The sequence below is a fragment of the Rattus rattus genome, chromosome 1, assembly GCF_011064425.1.
Source record: "Rattus rattus isolate New Zealand chromosome 1, Rrattus_CSIRO_v1, whole genome shotgun sequence".
NCBI lineage: Eukaryota > Metazoa > Chordata > Mammalia > Rodentia > Muridae > Rattus > Rattus rattus.
In genome coordinates this window covers 22,411,835-22,428,984 of record NC_046154.1, presented here as the reverse complement: position 1 = coordinate 22,428,984, position 17,150 = coordinate 22,411,835, and the positions used below count along the sequence as shown (strand labels likewise).

General features: G+C 50.9%; 1 protein-coding gene across 1 annotated transcript in view; it reads left to right on the top strand.

Annotated features, from left to right (window-relative positions):
- Positions 1-15,306, top strand: part of Myom3 (myomesin 3) — a 47,591-nt gene extending 32,285 nt beyond the window's left edge. The window contains 16 exon segments of the mRNA XM_032888180.1: positions 46-155; positions 577-598; positions 600-619; positions 1,430-1,566; positions 2,990-3,134; positions 3,292-3,351; positions 3,749-3,816; positions 4,373-4,483; positions 7,690-7,777; positions 8,468-8,506; positions 8,746-8,854; positions 9,988-10,151; positions 11,712-11,748; positions 11,900-11,922; positions 13,410-13,465; positions 14,896-15,306. Of these exon segments, the coding sequence (XP_032744071.1) occupies positions 46-155; positions 577-598; positions 600-619; positions 1,430-1,566; positions 2,990-3,134; positions 3,292-3,351; positions 3,749-3,816; positions 4,373-4,483; positions 7,690-7,777; positions 8,468-8,506; positions 8,746-8,854; positions 9,988-10,151; positions 11,712-11,748; positions 11,900-11,922; positions 13,410-13,465; positions 14,896-15,159 (1,453 nt within the window). The 3' untranslated portion in view covers positions 15,160-15,306.
- The last annotated feature ends 1,844 nt before the right edge of the window (positions 15,307-17,150 follow it).

The following is a 17,150-nucleotide window of genomic DNA, read 5'->3' as shown; positions in this document are numbered from 1 at the left end:
GGCCAAAGCCCCATCTTAGAGGTCAGCTTTGTCTCTCTCTGCCAGGTCCAAGGTCATTCTGAAAGAACCAGACCTTCAGGACCTGGGCGTCTACTCAGTGGTGGTCACTGATGCTGACGAAGACACCTCTGCTAGCCACACACTGACAGAGGAAGGTAATGGCCTTCAGAGGAAGGTATTGTCCTCACGCCCTGACACCTCCCCAGGGAAGCACATCCTGACCCAGAGCCCAAGCACCCGTGCTCATAGAAGCCAAGCAGACATTGAGGTTCAGCCCACCCACTGAGCACTGATGTCGCTCCTGCAGAGCCTGGTGTGTAGAGACGCTCCTCTGAGGGGACAGGGAGGATATACAACCTTGGGGTGGCCGAGACTAGCTGCGGCATCTCCCATAGTGCTCCAGGAGCAAAGCCCACGGTGCTTACCAGCAGTCTCTGTGGAGCATGTGGCCCCTAGCTGATGGCAACGTGGAGCTCTCTCTCGGAACGTCTCAGCATGGAGGCCCTGGGCTGGCTGTACTCGAACCCTGTGACCTAACGTTGCATCTGTTTTCTTCTGTGCCCCTCCCTGCCCCAGAACTGAACAAGCTGAAGAAGCTGTCACGAGATCAGAAACCCAGGTAAACACTGAGGCGAGCCTGCTTCCTAAGCAGAGCTGAGCCAGTCAGGGGGCAAGGATATAGTGTGAGAGCACGGGAAACGGGAGCCACACACTGGAAAACCAGAGACCAGAGGCAAAGGAGGTAGGGAGGTGCAAAGGAGGGAAGCAAGTCAGTTCTTATCATCACGAGCCTCACCATCATCTCCACCAGCATCATCATCATCACTATCATCACCACCCATATCACTGTCACCATCACCATCCCTGTCACCACCACTATCATAATCACCATCAGCACCACCACCATCACAATCGTTATCATCTCCCTCAGCATCATCTCCATCATCATCACCACCATCACCATCATCACCATCCCTATCAGCTCTTGAGACGACTGGATGTTAGATCATCCAAACCTCTGCTTCCCTGCCTTGTCTCTGGACGGTGGAATCCTTAAGCCGAGCCAAACACTTGATCACGTATTGGAATCACATTGAGAACTTTTTCAAATCCCACACCCAGGCCAGGCTCCAGCCAAGTTAGAACGGGCAGGGTGAAGCCAGGCTCCAGTGTTTACGGTCCGTTGGAGAGGAAATGCGTTTCTGAAATCAGTTCGGTTTTCGGAGAGCTTCTAGGCTCCAGCCAGGCCCACAGCTCCTTCAAGCTCTGCACATTCACTGCCAAGGCAGAGCTGGGTGGGGAGGGGCGGGGCTGAGGGGCGGGGCTTAGAGGCCGAGTGGGCGTGGTCAGACAGAGAGGAGCTGGGCAGGTCCTGGGGGGAGTAGGGAGAGGAGAGGGCTCCCACCCAAACCCGTCCTGTGTCTCCCAGTCATCAAGCTGATCTCTGGCTGGAACGTGGACATCCTCGAGCAAGGTGAGGTGCGGCTGTGGCTGGAGGTGGAGAAACTGTCGCCAGCTGCGGAGTTGCACCTCATCTTCAATGAGAAGGAGATCTTCAGCTCCCCGGTAAATGGTGCCCACAGTCCCTGGGAAGGCTCCCCTGCCCCAAGAAAGGCGGCCTCTCCTATGAACTGGGGTCTGGGGCCGGCTATCATTTTGGTAATAGCTGCCTCTTTGGCTGTCCCAGCAGTGGGGCGTGCAGGCGAGGTCGCCTGGCTTTCAGTACGGGTGGGGTGGAGTGGAGTGGGGTAAGGTGGGGGTGGGGGCTGTTACTAAGCAGGGCAGGGACATTTGCACACCTGCTGCCATTTTCAAATGTCCTTCTCAGCATTCCTAAGATGAGAAAGCTTACCTGGGGCTGACAGTTTTCCAAGCCCTAAATCTCCGCTTTAGACATAAATATTAAAACACTTTCTTACAGGCCCAACAGACACCCAGGGAAGAAGTTTTCTACTCCCTGCCACTTTATGGTGGTCTTTCCTTTTCCCGTTCCAGTCCTTTGCTTTTCTCCCCTCTCCTTACAAATCAGAAGCGAATTGTATCCAAGAATGTCAGTGGTACCAAATTGTATCCAAGAATCTACAAGCTAACACACACAGCCAACATACACGGGTTTTATTTTAAATGATATTTGCACAAAATGTTACACTGTTTTCATTCTAAAGCTGTAAGAATGGTAAATAGGTTTGTGAGGAACCGGCTCTTGACATTCAATTGTTTTTATCTGAAAACCAACCGATTCCAGTCTTAACGGCAGTGTCACATCATTTGCGAATTTCATCTCCAGGAGGGTACAGCAGTCATCCGAATTCATGGATTAGGGCTGGCGAGCAACTCAGAACTAGAGCTCATGCCTAGTGTGGGCAAGACCCTGAGTTAGAACCAGGAAGGAAAAGGGAGGGAAGGAGGGGGAAGGAGGGAGGGGAGGGGAGGGGAATAGGGGAGAAAGGGAGGGAAGGGAGGGAGAGAGGGAAGAAATATATATTCCAGAGAAAGGGATGATGGTTTTGGTCAGAGGAAATATCAGACAGATGCTGGGGGATGCAGGGTCCACATAGAAGAAAGAGAACACAGAACTGACTTCTGCAAATAGTTCTCCGAACTCAACATATATGCTGTGGCCTATGTGCCCACCCCACCCCCAGACACACACACACACACACACACACACACACACACACACACACACACACAGACAGAGAGAGAGAGAGAGAGAGAGAGAAATTAAAATGTAATAATTTTTAAATTTAAATTGTAAAAGAAGTTGAAAATAACCAACGGAGGCACAGTACAGCTACAGAGCTTACTATTAAATTATAATTAACTCAGGCATGGTATGCTGGGGACTCCCAGTATATTCAAGCAGAAAAAAAGCTACCCCAATCCCTGTACATAGCACCCCAATCTTGATCAGATCCAGAGGTGTGCTCCCAGCAGCGCTCCCAGGACAGGAAATGCCTAAAAAGGACTCGGGGATTTGTTCCGCCAGAACCGCAAGATCAACTTTGACCGAGAGAAGGGCTTGGTGGAAGTTATCATTCAGCAACTTTCCGAAGAGGACAAGGGGTCCTACACCGCCCAGCTCCAAGATGGAAAAGCCAAGAACCAGATCACCCTCGCCCTGGTGGATGACGGTCAGCCTGGCCCCGCTCCTCCCGGAAGCTCCCTCCCCACCAACTTGAACCCATCCTAACCGTGTACCCTCGGCTCTAAGCACGTCCCTGGTCCTCTGTCCACCCTAGTTCCCTTCGCTCTCTCCACTCATGCCGTTTCCTCCCGGTGTATTCACAGATTTTGACAAGCTTCTGAGAAAGGCAGATGCAAAGAGAAGAGACTGGAAGAGAAAGCAGGGTAAGCCATTGATCAGTGCTGAAAAATACCAACCCAGCCAGGGAGGCTCACCATGATCTGGTCAAGTCTCGCCGTGATTACAGAACAAAATTTCAGGGGGTTGGGGATTTAGCTCAGTGGTAGAGCGCTTGCCTAGCAAGCACAAGGCCCTGGGTTCGGTCCCCAGCTCCGAAAAAAAAAAAAAGAAAATTTCAATTTCCAAGCCCGAGGGCCGGCCAGTGCCTCCTTACAGTTCCCTTCGTTTAAGGAGCCCCCAGACCCCTTGCTCCCCCCACCACACTTGCCCCCACCCGCAGTCTTGGTCTCCGGCCCAGCTGGTTTCCTGTCTGGCCACCAGGTGGCGCCCTGGTTCAGCTTAAAGCTCATGACTCTGAGTTTGTTCTCTTTCCCCTTGCAGGTCCCTATTTCCAGGATCCTTTGACCTGGAAGGTCACAGAGGACTGCCAAGTGCTTCTGACGTGCAAGGCAAGTCTACACCTCACCTCTAATGAGCCATCAGTCCAGTGAGGCGTGGCCTGTGACTTGTCCCCAAGCCCAGTACACAATCCCCCACAACACTCACACACACACACACACACACACACACACACACACACACACAGTGTCTGTATGACTTGATTTCACCTTCCTCACAATCATCTAATTAGGCCTCTGGGAACCCACAGCCCAAAGAGAATTACTAAAAACAACATACCTTATGCTCCATCAGATACGTTCAGGAAGGCAATGCCCTATAGGGTACTTTAAGGAGGACTTCCTGGAGGAGGTAACATCTGACTTCATTAAGAGGCCTAAGTATTTACAAGAAAAACAGAGTCAAAGAGGTCAAGAGGCAGGAAGTGACATTAGCAAAAGTCAGGACCCAGAGGTCAGCACTTGAGACCTAGTATACGGAAGGGATCAGCTGGTTCTTGTGCACCAGGAGTCTCAGTGGGCCATGCGGGAGGAACCGTGTCAAAGAACATTGGTTTTATTTTAAAATGAAGTCTTATGGAGCCCCCTCATGCCCTGTCCCTTTCAGGTAACCAACACGAAGAAGGAGACTCGCTTCCAGTGGCTCTTCCAGAAGAAAGAGGCACCCCGTGGGCAGTACAACCCACAGACCGGAGATGGGAGTCTCTGCATTGAGGAGGTAAGTGCAGAGAGGGCTGGGGGTTCACCCTGCTCAACTGCCAACTGAATTTGCCAAGAGCGCTGGCCGGAGCCTGAGCAGAGCTGATCACGCAGGAGCGCCAGGGCCCAGTCAAGATAAGGGGTTGGAGAGCTGGCTCAGCGTTCGAGCCCTTGCCCTTGCTGCTGCCGACCGCAGTCTGTAGCTCCAGTTCGCCCTCTTCTGGCCTCCGTGGGCATTACAACCACACGATGCACAGACATGCAGACACTCGATCATACACGAAAAACTTTTTTTTTTTTTCTTTTCTTTTCTTTTTTTCGGAGCTGGGGACCGAACCCAGGGCCTTGTGCTTGCTAGGCAAGCGCTCTACCACTGAGCTAAATCCCCAACCCCACGTAAGACAATGTTTTTTAGAAGATAAATACTAGGACCTGGGAGTGTGGTTCAGCTGGTAGAGAGCTTGCTGAGGAAATGAAGTGTGGAAGCTATATAAGGTGTTTGAGGCCAGCCTAGGCTATATGAGTCTTAAAAAATAAAATAAACATAAAACTCTAATGCCAGGCTTGGTAGCTCACTCCTTTAATCCTTGCACTGGAGAGGCAAAGGCAAGGAGAGCTCTGTGAGTTCGAGGCCAGCCTGGTCTATAAAGTGAGTCCCAGGACACCCAGTGCACAGAGAAGTTCTGTCTTGAAAAACAACAATCAAAAAAATATAATTAAATTAAAATTAAACAAACCAAACTAATTTATGCATTTTTTAAAAAAAAACTCAAAATTAACATTAAAAATTGGGATATAAATATTTCAAAATATAAGCCCAATACTACAGATTACTGACTTTTTTCCATGTTGCAGGATCCAGGCCTGGTTCGGTTCCAGCATATGCAGCCTTGAGCTAGTCACTGACCCTCTCTGACCTTACCGTTGTTCTCTGTGAGCTCCCTGCCCTAGTCAGGGGTTGAGGACAGGAACGATGCCCCAGTGAGGCAAGTCAGAGAAAAGCAGGCTCGGAGCTGGGTTCTTTCCTCAGAGGACTAAGACCTCCTAACCTCCGGCCTGCCACATACCCGTCTGCTACTGACTTCCAGAGCCTCGGCAGGGTCCTGGGGATACTGGGTAGTTGATCACAGGTTCTTACTAGGAAGGAAATGATAAGTCAAGAGTCTTCTCCCACATCTTGATTGGGACATGCTCCTCAAAAGGGATGTGACATTCAGTGGGTGCTTAATATTCATGGAGTCCTGGGGGGCAGGGCTTTCTGGCCTTCACAGTGTTAATACCTGTGTCCTTGAAGGACAGCAAGAAGACCAGAGCCACTTCATAGATGGGTAAATTGAGGCTCTGACACATGAAGTTCAAGGACATAAGACGAGTTGGGTCAGAAATCACTCCCTAGTGGGTGCAGCCATGTCTGTTCCACTAGGCTGAGGCATGCCTAGATTTCTGTCCGCCCCAGGGCCTGCTCTAGAACCTTTGCTCGCTCCAGTACTTCCCAGTATAACTGGGACTTTACAACCTTCGGTGGGTAAAAAAGAAAAGTTTTAGAGGAAAACCTACCTCTGCCTTGGATCCTTCCACAGTGTCCCAAAGTAACTGTGGAAGTGGCCCAGGTGGGAGGGATCTTTAAGAATCCCTGAAGGAGTTGCCTTACGATAAGATGTCATTTCTGACCTCCACTACTTGACCCAAAAGCTCAACCCTGGTCTGAGGCTGAGCTTAGTAGGTGCTTTGTGTAGCACATGAGATGGCCAAGGTTCCATCTTCAGCAAACATTTTCCAAACTGCAATCACGCTTTCAGTTCAGTGACTGCTGCTGCAGATTTGATTCAAGGCTGCAACACGTGCCAGAGGGACTCCCCGTTCTGAGCCAAGGAACGCACGCGTCCTTCTGGGGAAATGCAGAGGGTCCTTGCGTTGGAGCCTCAGGGAGAGGAGAATGTTCATGTCCTGTACAGACAGGCTCTTCCTAGGCTCTACAGACCGAGCTGGGCTGCGCTCTAAGGAGCCACCTGGAAAACCAGATGTGTTCATTTCTACACTCAGTACACACACTCACAGACTCAGACACACACACTCATTCACAGCCACACATTCACTCATACACACTCATTCACACACTCACACACAACACTCAAAAACACATGCTCACACACTCACTCATATACACTCACACACATATACACAGTCACACACACTCATTCACATACTCACACACTCAACACACACACAAAAACACATACATTCATACAAACACTCACATACACTCACACACATACAAACACACACACTCATACAAACACTCACATACACACATACAAACACACACACTCATACAAACACTCACATACACTAACACATACATCACATACAAACAAACACACACATACACTTACACACATAGATTCACACATACACTCACACACTCAACACACACATAAAAACACATACATTCATACAAACACTCACATACACTCACACACATACAAACACACACACCATACAAACACTCACACATACACTCATTCACAGTCACACATTCACTCATACACACCCATTCACACACTCACACAACACTCAAAAACACATGCTCACACACTCACTCATATACACTCACACACATATACACAGTCACACACTCATACAAACACACACTCAACACACACATAAAACACATACATTCATACAAACACTCACATACACTCACACACATACAAACACACACACTCATACAAACACTCACATACACTCACACATACATAACATACATACAAACACACACATACACTTACACACAACTCATACAAACACACACATACACTCATGCACACATACAATCAGTCACGCTCATACAAACACACTCATGCATTCACACACATACACTCACACACATACAGTCACACACACACTCTCACACACTCTCAGACACACATACACAGTCACATATACTGAAACACTCACACACATACACTCATATGCACTCACACAAATACTTACACACACCCTCACACACATACACAATCAGACTCGCATGCATACACTCACACACATACAGTCACATACACACACACACACACGCGCACACACACACACACATGCACACTCTGACACACATGCATATACTCCCTAGGCCCACCAACTCCAAAGCTGACAGAGCCCACACAGGGTGGGGACCTGGCACCTCCTGACTTGCTGTCACCCCTCACACACTGTCATCCTCTTCCACAGTTTTCCAAAGAAGACCAGGGACTCTACAGAGCAGTGGTTTCTGATGAGCGAGGGGAGGATGACACTGTGCTGGACCTCACAGGGGAAGGTAGGCGCCAGTGATGACAGGGAAGGGAGGAGGGCTGTGAGGAGCTCACACAGGAGCGAGAGATTGTGGTGTGACGTGTGGCCTAGGATGTGTGGGGTCGCATGCCACTTGGGGAAACTGAGGCACCAAGAGGTTAAGTGAGTTGCCGAAGGCTAATAGCCTCTGCAGGGATCTGATATGTGTGCTGTTATGGTATGCCACAGTTAATCCAGGCTTGAAGACCCTCCACCCACAGCGGGCCTGGCTCTTCCGGAGGCTGATTGACACAGCTCACAAGAAAATCAGAAGGAGCCAGGGAGTGGCGGAGGACATCTTTGATCCCAACACTCAGGAGGCAGAGACAGATGGATCTGCGTTTGAGGGCAGCCTGGTCTATACAGAAAGTTCCAAGACAGCTAGAGCTACACAGAGGATAGATAGATAGATAGATAGATAGATAGATAGATAGATAGATAGATAGATAGATAGATAGATAGATAGATAGATAGATAGATAGATATCAGATAGCAGCATTTTACCTGATCCATCCATCCCTCAACACCCAAAAGCCCCTCCCACACTCAAGTCATTCCCCAGTCTCCACCCTCAGAGAGGCTCTGAGCTTCCTCACCCTTCTCCAAAGTCACCACCTCCACCACCCCTGGACATGCCTAAGGGAACCCACCCAGCTGACCATCTGTCTCTCTTCAGCCCTAGATGCCGTCCTCACTGAGCTGGGCAGGATTAGCGGTAAGTGAGCACACCTTCCTCTTTGTCTTGGTCTGGCGAGCCTCCGAGAATTCCCCCCGACAGCCTTAGCTTCAGGCATGGGTCCAGCATCTGCCCTCGGTGAGCGGGGATGGAAGGCCCTTCCCCTCTCCCCACAGTAGAATGTTCCCTTCTTTCTTCTCTGGAGCTGCAGCAAGCAGGCTGGCTCCAAAACTCCAAGGTCTTCCCGGGACACTCACCTTTCTCCTCTGCATCCTCAGCTCTCTCTGCAACTCCATTGAAAATCCAGGGGACTGAAGAGGGGATTAGGCTCTTCAGCAAGGTCAAATACTACAACGTGGACTATATGAAGACGGCTTGGTTCCACAAGTAGGTTGGCCGTGCCCCGGAGCCCTTGACAGTCGGAAGGTTCCAGTGCCTGTGCCTTTAGGATTCTCCTCCTACTCCTCCTTCTTTCCCTCTTTCTCCTCCTCCTCCTCCCCAATACCTAGTCCTCCCACAGGTTCCAGTCCCAGGGTGAGCATCGAGAAAGCTCTCCCACAGGTTCTGCCCTCAGGGATGAAAGGAACAAAAGAGGCATCCCTGGGGAAGATGGGGATGCTGGTGGTAGGGCCATTTATCTGAGGTCTCCATGACAACAGAAGGACTATGGAATCCAGAGCATATCTGGAAACCGAGGGAGGAAAGGATGTCGGAGTCAGGGAGAGCCATTCATAGAGGAGTGTACACTTACAGGCCCCCCTTAGCCTCAACAGAGCCAAGTGTTCAGGCTCAGGAGGAGGCCAGGAGGCAGGTCCAGGAGAGAGAGCTGTGGGAGGGTCAGGGCAGGAAAGCAGGAAGGTTTCTACAAAGATCCGGCCAAGTCACCCCAGATAATCTGAGAATAGGATCTCCCCAGAGTTCCTCGTCACAAGCAAGCCTCCGCCTCATGGAGCAGACATGGCTGCACCCATTCTATAGGGAAGCCATGGGAAACAACTTGGGAAAATTTGTGCAATGAGAGTGAGGGTCACAGGAAGCTTCAGAAAGATGGGGGTGGGGGGGCTTCTCCAGCCAGAGTTTCTGAGTCCTATGACAATAGGCTTAGGGAACAGAACACTGGGGCATGGGATGAAATTTAGGAAAAGAAGGGGAAGAGTTGAACCTTGTAGTCTCTGAAGTTAGGAGAGAGGGGTGGGCAGAAACACCAGAAGGTTGGGATAAGAAAGGAGTGACCCCCAAGAGCAGGGAGGTCACTGCCCCGAGAATGCCCTCCACCCATCACTCCAGCCTGCAGGGCATACCACAGACATAGACCCAGCTTTTGTATGCAGACAGTCTGCCATGGGATTGGACGAAGGGAGGAGTGGCTGAATGTGGAATGGATGATGGGTGGAGGGTCAGATGAGGAACGAAGCACTATCCAATGAATGCATGCGTGGATGCATGCGGCAAGTGTCTGGTGGGTGGCCAGGGAGTCAGACCCGCAGTCTGTCCTAGCCCTTCTGTGCCTCTGCAATCAGAGACAAGCGTCTGGAGAGCGGCGATCGGGTACGGGCGGGCACCACCCTGGACGAGATTTGGCTCCACATCCTGGACCCCAAGGACTCAGATAAGGGTAAATACACCCTGGAGATCACTGCTGGGAAGGAAGTCTGTCAGCTCTCAACAGACCTGTCTGGGCAAGGTGAGTCATCTTCTTGTCTGTCTCTCTGTCTGTCTGTCAAGAGCTCTGTCTAGACAATCCCAGGGGTTCAGGCACCATGGCAGGAGGATCTGGAGTTCAAGGTCGTGCTCAGCTACATAGTGAGTTTGAGACCAGCTCAGACTCCTTAAAACCTTGTCTCACATCAGAGGGTGGAGAAGTGGCAAGAAGGTCCAGGAGTTAAAGGCCCTCGCTACTCAAAACTAATTCCCTGAGCTCATAGGAAACCAGAGGAAGAGAACCGACTTTGTGAAGTTGTTCTCTGACCTTTTTTTTTTTTAATTTAATTTTTTTCACTTATTCACTTTACATCCCACTCACTACCCCTGTCTTCCCTTTCCACAATCCTTCCCCCATCCCCTATCTCCTCTGAGCAGGCGGGGGCCCCTCAAGGTTTGCACTTCAAGTCTCTGCAATGCTAGGTGTATCCTTTCCCACTGAGGCCAGACAAGGCAGCCCCGCCTACATGAACACCAAACTGCACTTCTGCTACACACATGCAGGGTGGGAGGAAGGGATGGGGGGTGAGGGTGCTAGGTCCAGCCGGTGTATGTCCTTTGGTTGGTGGTTCAGACTCTGAGAGCCCTCAATGGTCCAAGTTAGTTGGCCCTGTTGGTCTTCCTGTAGCGTTCCTGGCCCCTTCGGGACCGCAACCCTTCCTCCTATTCGTCCATAAGAATCCCCAAGCTCCATCCACTGTTTGCCTGTGGGTGTCTGTATCTCCCTGAGTCAGCTGCTGAGTGGAACCTTTCAGAGGACAACATGCTCCATCTGCAAGCATAATAGGGTAGCATTAATAGTGTCAGGGATTGGTGCTTGCCCATGGGATGGGTCTCAAGTTGGAGTGGTTATTGGCTGGCCATTCCCTCAGTCTGTGCTCCATCCCCTTGCCTGCATTTCTTGTAGACAGGATAAATTTGGGGTTGAAACTTTTGTGGGTAGGTCGGTGTCCCTACTGCTCCATTAGGGTTCCTGCCAGGCTACCGGAGGTGGCCTCTTCAGGCTCCATATTGCCAGTGTGGTGAGTCACAGCTAAGGTCACCCCCGTTGATTCTTAGGCGCCTCCCTCCTCCCAGGTCTCTGTCTTGTCCTGGAGATGCCCCTCCCCCACCTCCCCCCCCCTGTCTGTTGCCGATTTCCATTCATTCTCATGCCCCCCCCCGAAAAAAAAAATTAAAGGAAAATTTCACAATGAGGTCAAACAGGGTGACACATGCCTGTAATCCTAACACGTCGGAAGTGGAGGCAGGAGGATAGCAAGTTCAAAGTAGATCATCCTCGGCTACACAGTGGGAACTTGTCTCAAAAAGATACATAGAGGTTGGGGATTTGGCTCAGTGGTAGAGCGCTTGCCTAGCAAGCGCAAGACCCTGGGTTCGGTCCCCAGCTCTGAAAAAAAAAAAAAAAAAAAGATACATAGAAAAGGTCTTTTGGGAGGCTCTCTGCCCCTCTGAACCTGGCACTGCGCTGTGAGAATCCCAGAGTGGGAGGAAATTGGCCACAGTCCCCTCTCAGCCCTGTTCTGTCTTCTGTGTCCTACAGCTTTTGACGACGCCCTGGCAGAGCATCAAAGACTGAAGTAAGTTTCTTCTTGTTTTCCTTGTGAGTCACAAGCCCCCTCGGGGGTAGAGCGACTGTTTTTGGGCCTCTACTGGGAGCACTAGAAGGTTCTACCTTCCTTGCCTCACACAGGGAGAGAAGCCAACTCTGTTCCCTTTTCTGTGTTTCAGGGCTTTGGCTGTCATCGAGAAGAGTGAGTCCCCGGTTGTCTTGTTCCTCGTGTTCCTGAGTCTGGCTTCTCTAGAACCCTAGCCCCCAGACAGGCTCAGGGGACATCTGGGAGCTAGCTGTAGAGACAGATGGTTAAGGAACCTAAGGACACCTGAAGTCAGTTGGACAGGCTGGTGTGGGTCCGGTGCCGAGCAGGTGCACGCGACCCTCGGCGGGAACCCAGTGTCGGAGAATGAGAGGAACGAGGCTGGTCTAGCCTTTGCAAGTGGGACATGGGAAGGGGGTGTCCTGGAACCTCAAGGCTTGCAGGGTTGGGGAGGTGATGGTGGGTCTAACCCAGAATTAGCCTCAGGCATAAGGGATGTGACAGCTCCCAGAAAGCCACACCAATCCATTTTCAAATCTGTTCCACTTATGAGCTCACCCCTGCCCCCAGCCAGCTTTGAACAGCCCAGTGTTAGGAGTATAGCTCTCAGGGCTTCATGGCCCAGTGATGGAGGTTCAGTGAAGGACGGGGACGGCGGCAGCAGAGTCCCACGGCCTAACGGGCCTGACAAGGGAAGGACCTACTTAGCTATGAGCATCCAGGACACTGCAGGGCCATCAACACAGATATGCTGGTGCCTCTCCCTAGTGTCCCCAAGTGACACGAAGGACAGGCATTGGATATGTAACTGCAGTCGTGACAATCCCAGGTTCCAAATGACCTTGCAGTGTCAGCCACCCCTTGGAGGAGACAGCACAGCCAGCCAGCTTCACCTGTGCTCAGGCCAGAGGGACCCTCACACCACCACCTAGTTGTACACCCAATGCAAATGTCCCCTTCCATCCGGGACTCCCATAGAAGGAACTTAAACGACCACGTGTGGTTGCTGGGGCTTGAGAAACTGGAGTCGGGGAGGGAACTGGATCACCTCCTCAGCTGTGGAAAGCTAATACAAACTCCTGCCCACGACTGTGTCCATCCTGGGGACTTACGGGTCTGACTCAGGGTCCTTCTCCCTCACACTAGACAGCAGCTTCTGAACCAGGCTTTGTGCATAGCTAGGACACATGGTCTAGGCCGCCCTATAGCCTCTGCTGCAGTCTCAGGGACGTGTTTGACTCCCTATTTAGTAATTTATAGCCACACTGTCTTCCTGTGGCTACCTCTTTAGACCACAGTCAGGGTGTCCCAAAGGCTGCTGCTTTCCCTGACCCCCTCTTGGTGCCCCACCCCCACTATGAGTCAGGATTCATTAGTTCCGGTTCAGAGCAACTCACTCACCTTCTTGCTCTCGAGGACAGATGCTGGTCACTGTAATCCCTGGGTACCACTAGTGACCTCAATGGTAGAAACAGTTCACATATCACGTCTTCCACCCATGGAGACAAGGAGCACAGGAGGAGATGCTGAGGGAGGAACTAGGAAGAAGCCTCCCTGATATTAACCCTCCACTCTGAGGAAAGTCTCTGGGCAGGAGGGCCGCGTCAGGACTCAACTACTCAGGACATTTCTTTCCATTCCAGATCGGGCTAAAGTGGTGAGGGGCTTGCCGGACGTGGCCACCATCATGGAAGATAAGGTACCACTCCTCCTGGCCCACAGCCAGCCATCCCATGCTTGTGTTCCGTCAAGGATCCCTTCCAGGTCAAAATACAGTGGAGTGCGATGGATTCAAGGGCTAAAGATGGCAGGCTAGTCAGAGAGGTGGCCCTGCCACCGCTGGTCGCGTGACTCAATGATGGCATGTGTGTCAAAGAAAACCACTGAGCCTGGAGTCAGACCCCTGTGCTCAACCTGGCTCTGTCCCATCCTTAGCCTGTGACTCCGGTTCCCACAAGAACTTAGGTGACCCCTAAAAGCTGTAGTGTTTTCAGAAGTCTGTCTGCTGTTTGCTTTGTGCTAGTACGAGTTGGTCCACATCTCCACTGATTTTGCCCCCGAGGCAACCACTAGAACCAGGGTATTAATTCTAGTCCCGCCTGACAGCAGGGGAAACCGAGACCTAGAGTGGTTAAGGGAATAGTGAAAGCCACGCGACCTGACAGGCAGAGCTGAGGCTCGTACCCTAGCTGTTCAATTCCAGAGCCTGCGAGTTTAACCGTCGTGCCATAGGCTGCCTTAGAGCTCGCTCGAGAACTTCCAAGTTCAGTTCACAAGCCTCTGTGTGTAAGCAGTGCAATCTCAGGGGCTGAGGCGGTCCAGCAGATAAGAGCATTAGCTATGCTTTTTTTTCCTGGAGCTGAGGACCAAACCCAGGGCCTAAATCCCCAACCCCAGCATTAGCTATTCTTCCAGAGGACCCAGGTTCAATTCCCAGCACCCATGTGTGCTCTGTAACTCCAGTTTCAGGGGATCCAGCACCCTCTTCTGGCCTCCACGGGCACTGCACATATGTCTTGTACATACATACATGCATACATAACATACCAAACATATGTACATATGTGCAGACAAACACTCAAACGCATTTTTATTCTTTGAGACAGGGTTTCTCTGTGTAGCCCTGGCTGCCCTAGAATGCACTACTAGGCCATTACTAGAGAACTGTCTAAGATTCTACCAAGTAACTTTTTCTGTAAAACGTTGAGGGTTGGAGACGGTGGGGTTAAAATAAAACATGTCTCCCTTTGCATGGTACAGTAGGACACATGGACGTGGCTCGGTTGGTAAAGTGCTTGCCTAGCATGCACAAAGCCCTGTGTTCAACCTCCAGCACTGCATAAGCTGGCTGTGCCTGCATCCTAGCCCCTAGGACGTAGGGACAGGAAGACAGGAGTTCAAGGTCATCCTCAGCTACCTATCAAGTTCAACGCCAGTTTAGGATATATAAGACCTTGTTTTTAAAACATGCACACACATGCACACACACATGCACACACTAGTGCATGCATGCGCACATACCCTTTGTGCAGAGCAGCCTGGACTAGTAGCCCTCCATGTGCATAAAGGTGAATGCCAAGTTCAGGTTATAAGGACGTAAAATTGTTTCCTTCCCGTCCATCGAAACAGACCCTGTGCCTGACCTGCGTCATCTCAGGAGACCCGTCCCCTGAAATCTCTTGGCTAAAGAACGACCAGCCCGTCTCCTTCCTGGACCGATACCACATGGAGGTGAAGGGTACAGAGGTCACCATCACCATTGACAAGGTCACCAGTGAAGATAGTGGGCGCTATGGGATCTTCGTCAAGAACAAGTATGGTTCAGAGACAGGCCAGGTCACCATCAGCGTGTTCAAACATGGGGAGGAGCCCAAGGAGCTGAAGAAGAAGTAATGAGAGTGTTGGGGGGCAGCCTGAGATCCACCCTACAGCAACCAGCAGGCCAGCCAAGGGGTCATAAGTTAGCACAGGTTATGAGGGTGGGACAGGGGAAAGGACAGGGACATGACAGACCCAGATCTAATACACCAAAGAGAAGCAAAGCTTTTGCTGGGGTTCTCAGAGGACCCGGGAATATGGGATGAACCCTGGCCTTAGAAATCAGAAGCTGGGATATAGAACTTAGTTTCCACAAAAGCTCTTCCCAAGCCTCGCCTTTCACATCCATCAAATGGGCATTCCTCGCCACTCCTCGGGGCTTTATGAAAACCTCTTGTCAGTCTCTACCGGGGGCCACAGAGGGAGGCACCTTTGCTCTGCAGGGGACAGTTGGCAAAACTAACAGAGTTTGGTTGTGACCACTGGAAGTATTTACTGGCACTGAGTGGGTTAAGACCACAGTTGCTGGAGAGCACAGAGGCTCCCATGGCACAGGATATATTCTCTTTGAAAATAGGACTGTCACCTTTCTACATGTCCGTCACTCTTTGGAAGTATGACATACACAAGGCTGAGGATGGCCCCAAAGCTACAAAGATAAACATTACACAGCACGGGACCTGGGTGCAGGGGTCACCAGGGCAAGGCAGGAGGTAACAAAGTTCACTAAATGGGTGTAAGGAAAGTATCTTCATTGATCAGAGGAAGTGGGCAATGGCCGATCTGATTGGGAGATGCAGGGCTTTGCAAAGCCCTTCCACACGGGGCGGGACAGTGTTGGGCCCTGAAAGCTGAATCCATTTTGGCTGTGGAGATGAGAAGACATTTCAAGGAGCAGACATGGTGGGTGGTGAGGAAGAAAGGAGTCTCTTAGGTGACCTGGGATGCTGGGCAGTGCAGTTGATGGCCTTCAGGGCTTCTTGGAACATGGAGCCTGTGTGGCCAGTGACAGACACTTTGGCTGACCTTACTCAGTGGATCTCAGTACACGACTGGACATTTCTCTGCCTTCCGATTTCCTCCAACAAGATGGGGGAGGGGTTGTAAAATTCTCACTATCTGTTGCCTAATCTTAGGTGATTTTGGAAATTACGAAGGAGGAAATAAACCATCTGTATTCTCATCGAGAGGCAGCATCTGTGGTCTCTGAAATGCCTTTGGAATTAAGGGGCAAAATGAACCATTCTTCAGCCCGGAAGCTGTCACCCAGTGGAGTATGGTGGGTCCCGGCAGCCCCTAGGGGCTCCAGTTCCGGGCTCCATGGTGATCAACAAGACCTCTGCTGAGGGGAGATGGGGGTGGGAGGAAGGTCCTAGTGAAAGTTTGGGGAGCCATCAGACCTTCTGATATTACTTTTTAATTCACGTGTGCGTGCACATGGGCACGCCATGCCACACGTGTGGAGGCAGAGGATGAATTATGGGAGTTGGTTCTCTCCTTTCATCATGCGAGTTCTGAGAGTCAGACTCGGGTCACCAAGCTTCAAGGACCAACTCACCTGCAAATACCTCTGGACTGCAAAATACCTTTCGATCCACTAGCCACGGGTCTTACAATATCCTTTTCCCTTTTCTAAGCCTCGGTTTTAAGGCGTCACATGCCTGTAGTCCCGGAACCTTAGAGGTGGAAACGGGAGAATCAGGAGTTCAAGGTCATCCTCACCTATGCAGTTCAAAACCATTATTTTTTAATTAATCAATTTAAAAAGTAGTGATCGGGGGACATCCCTCTGTGGGCAAACGTGATAACCTGAGTTGGATCCCACGTAAAAGCGGAAAGACAAAACCCACTCCACAGAGTTGCCCTTTGACCTCCCCATGTGCACACACCCACATGCACCATGCACACATGTACACATGCATAAATAATTAATAAATGAAATAGCGAAATGACTCTGGATAAAAGCACTTGCCTTCCACGCCGGACAACCTGGCTCAGTCCTGGGAGCCACGTGAAGAAGCCGGATGTCATCCCTGAACTTTTACATCAGCATGGGGGGGGGAGGG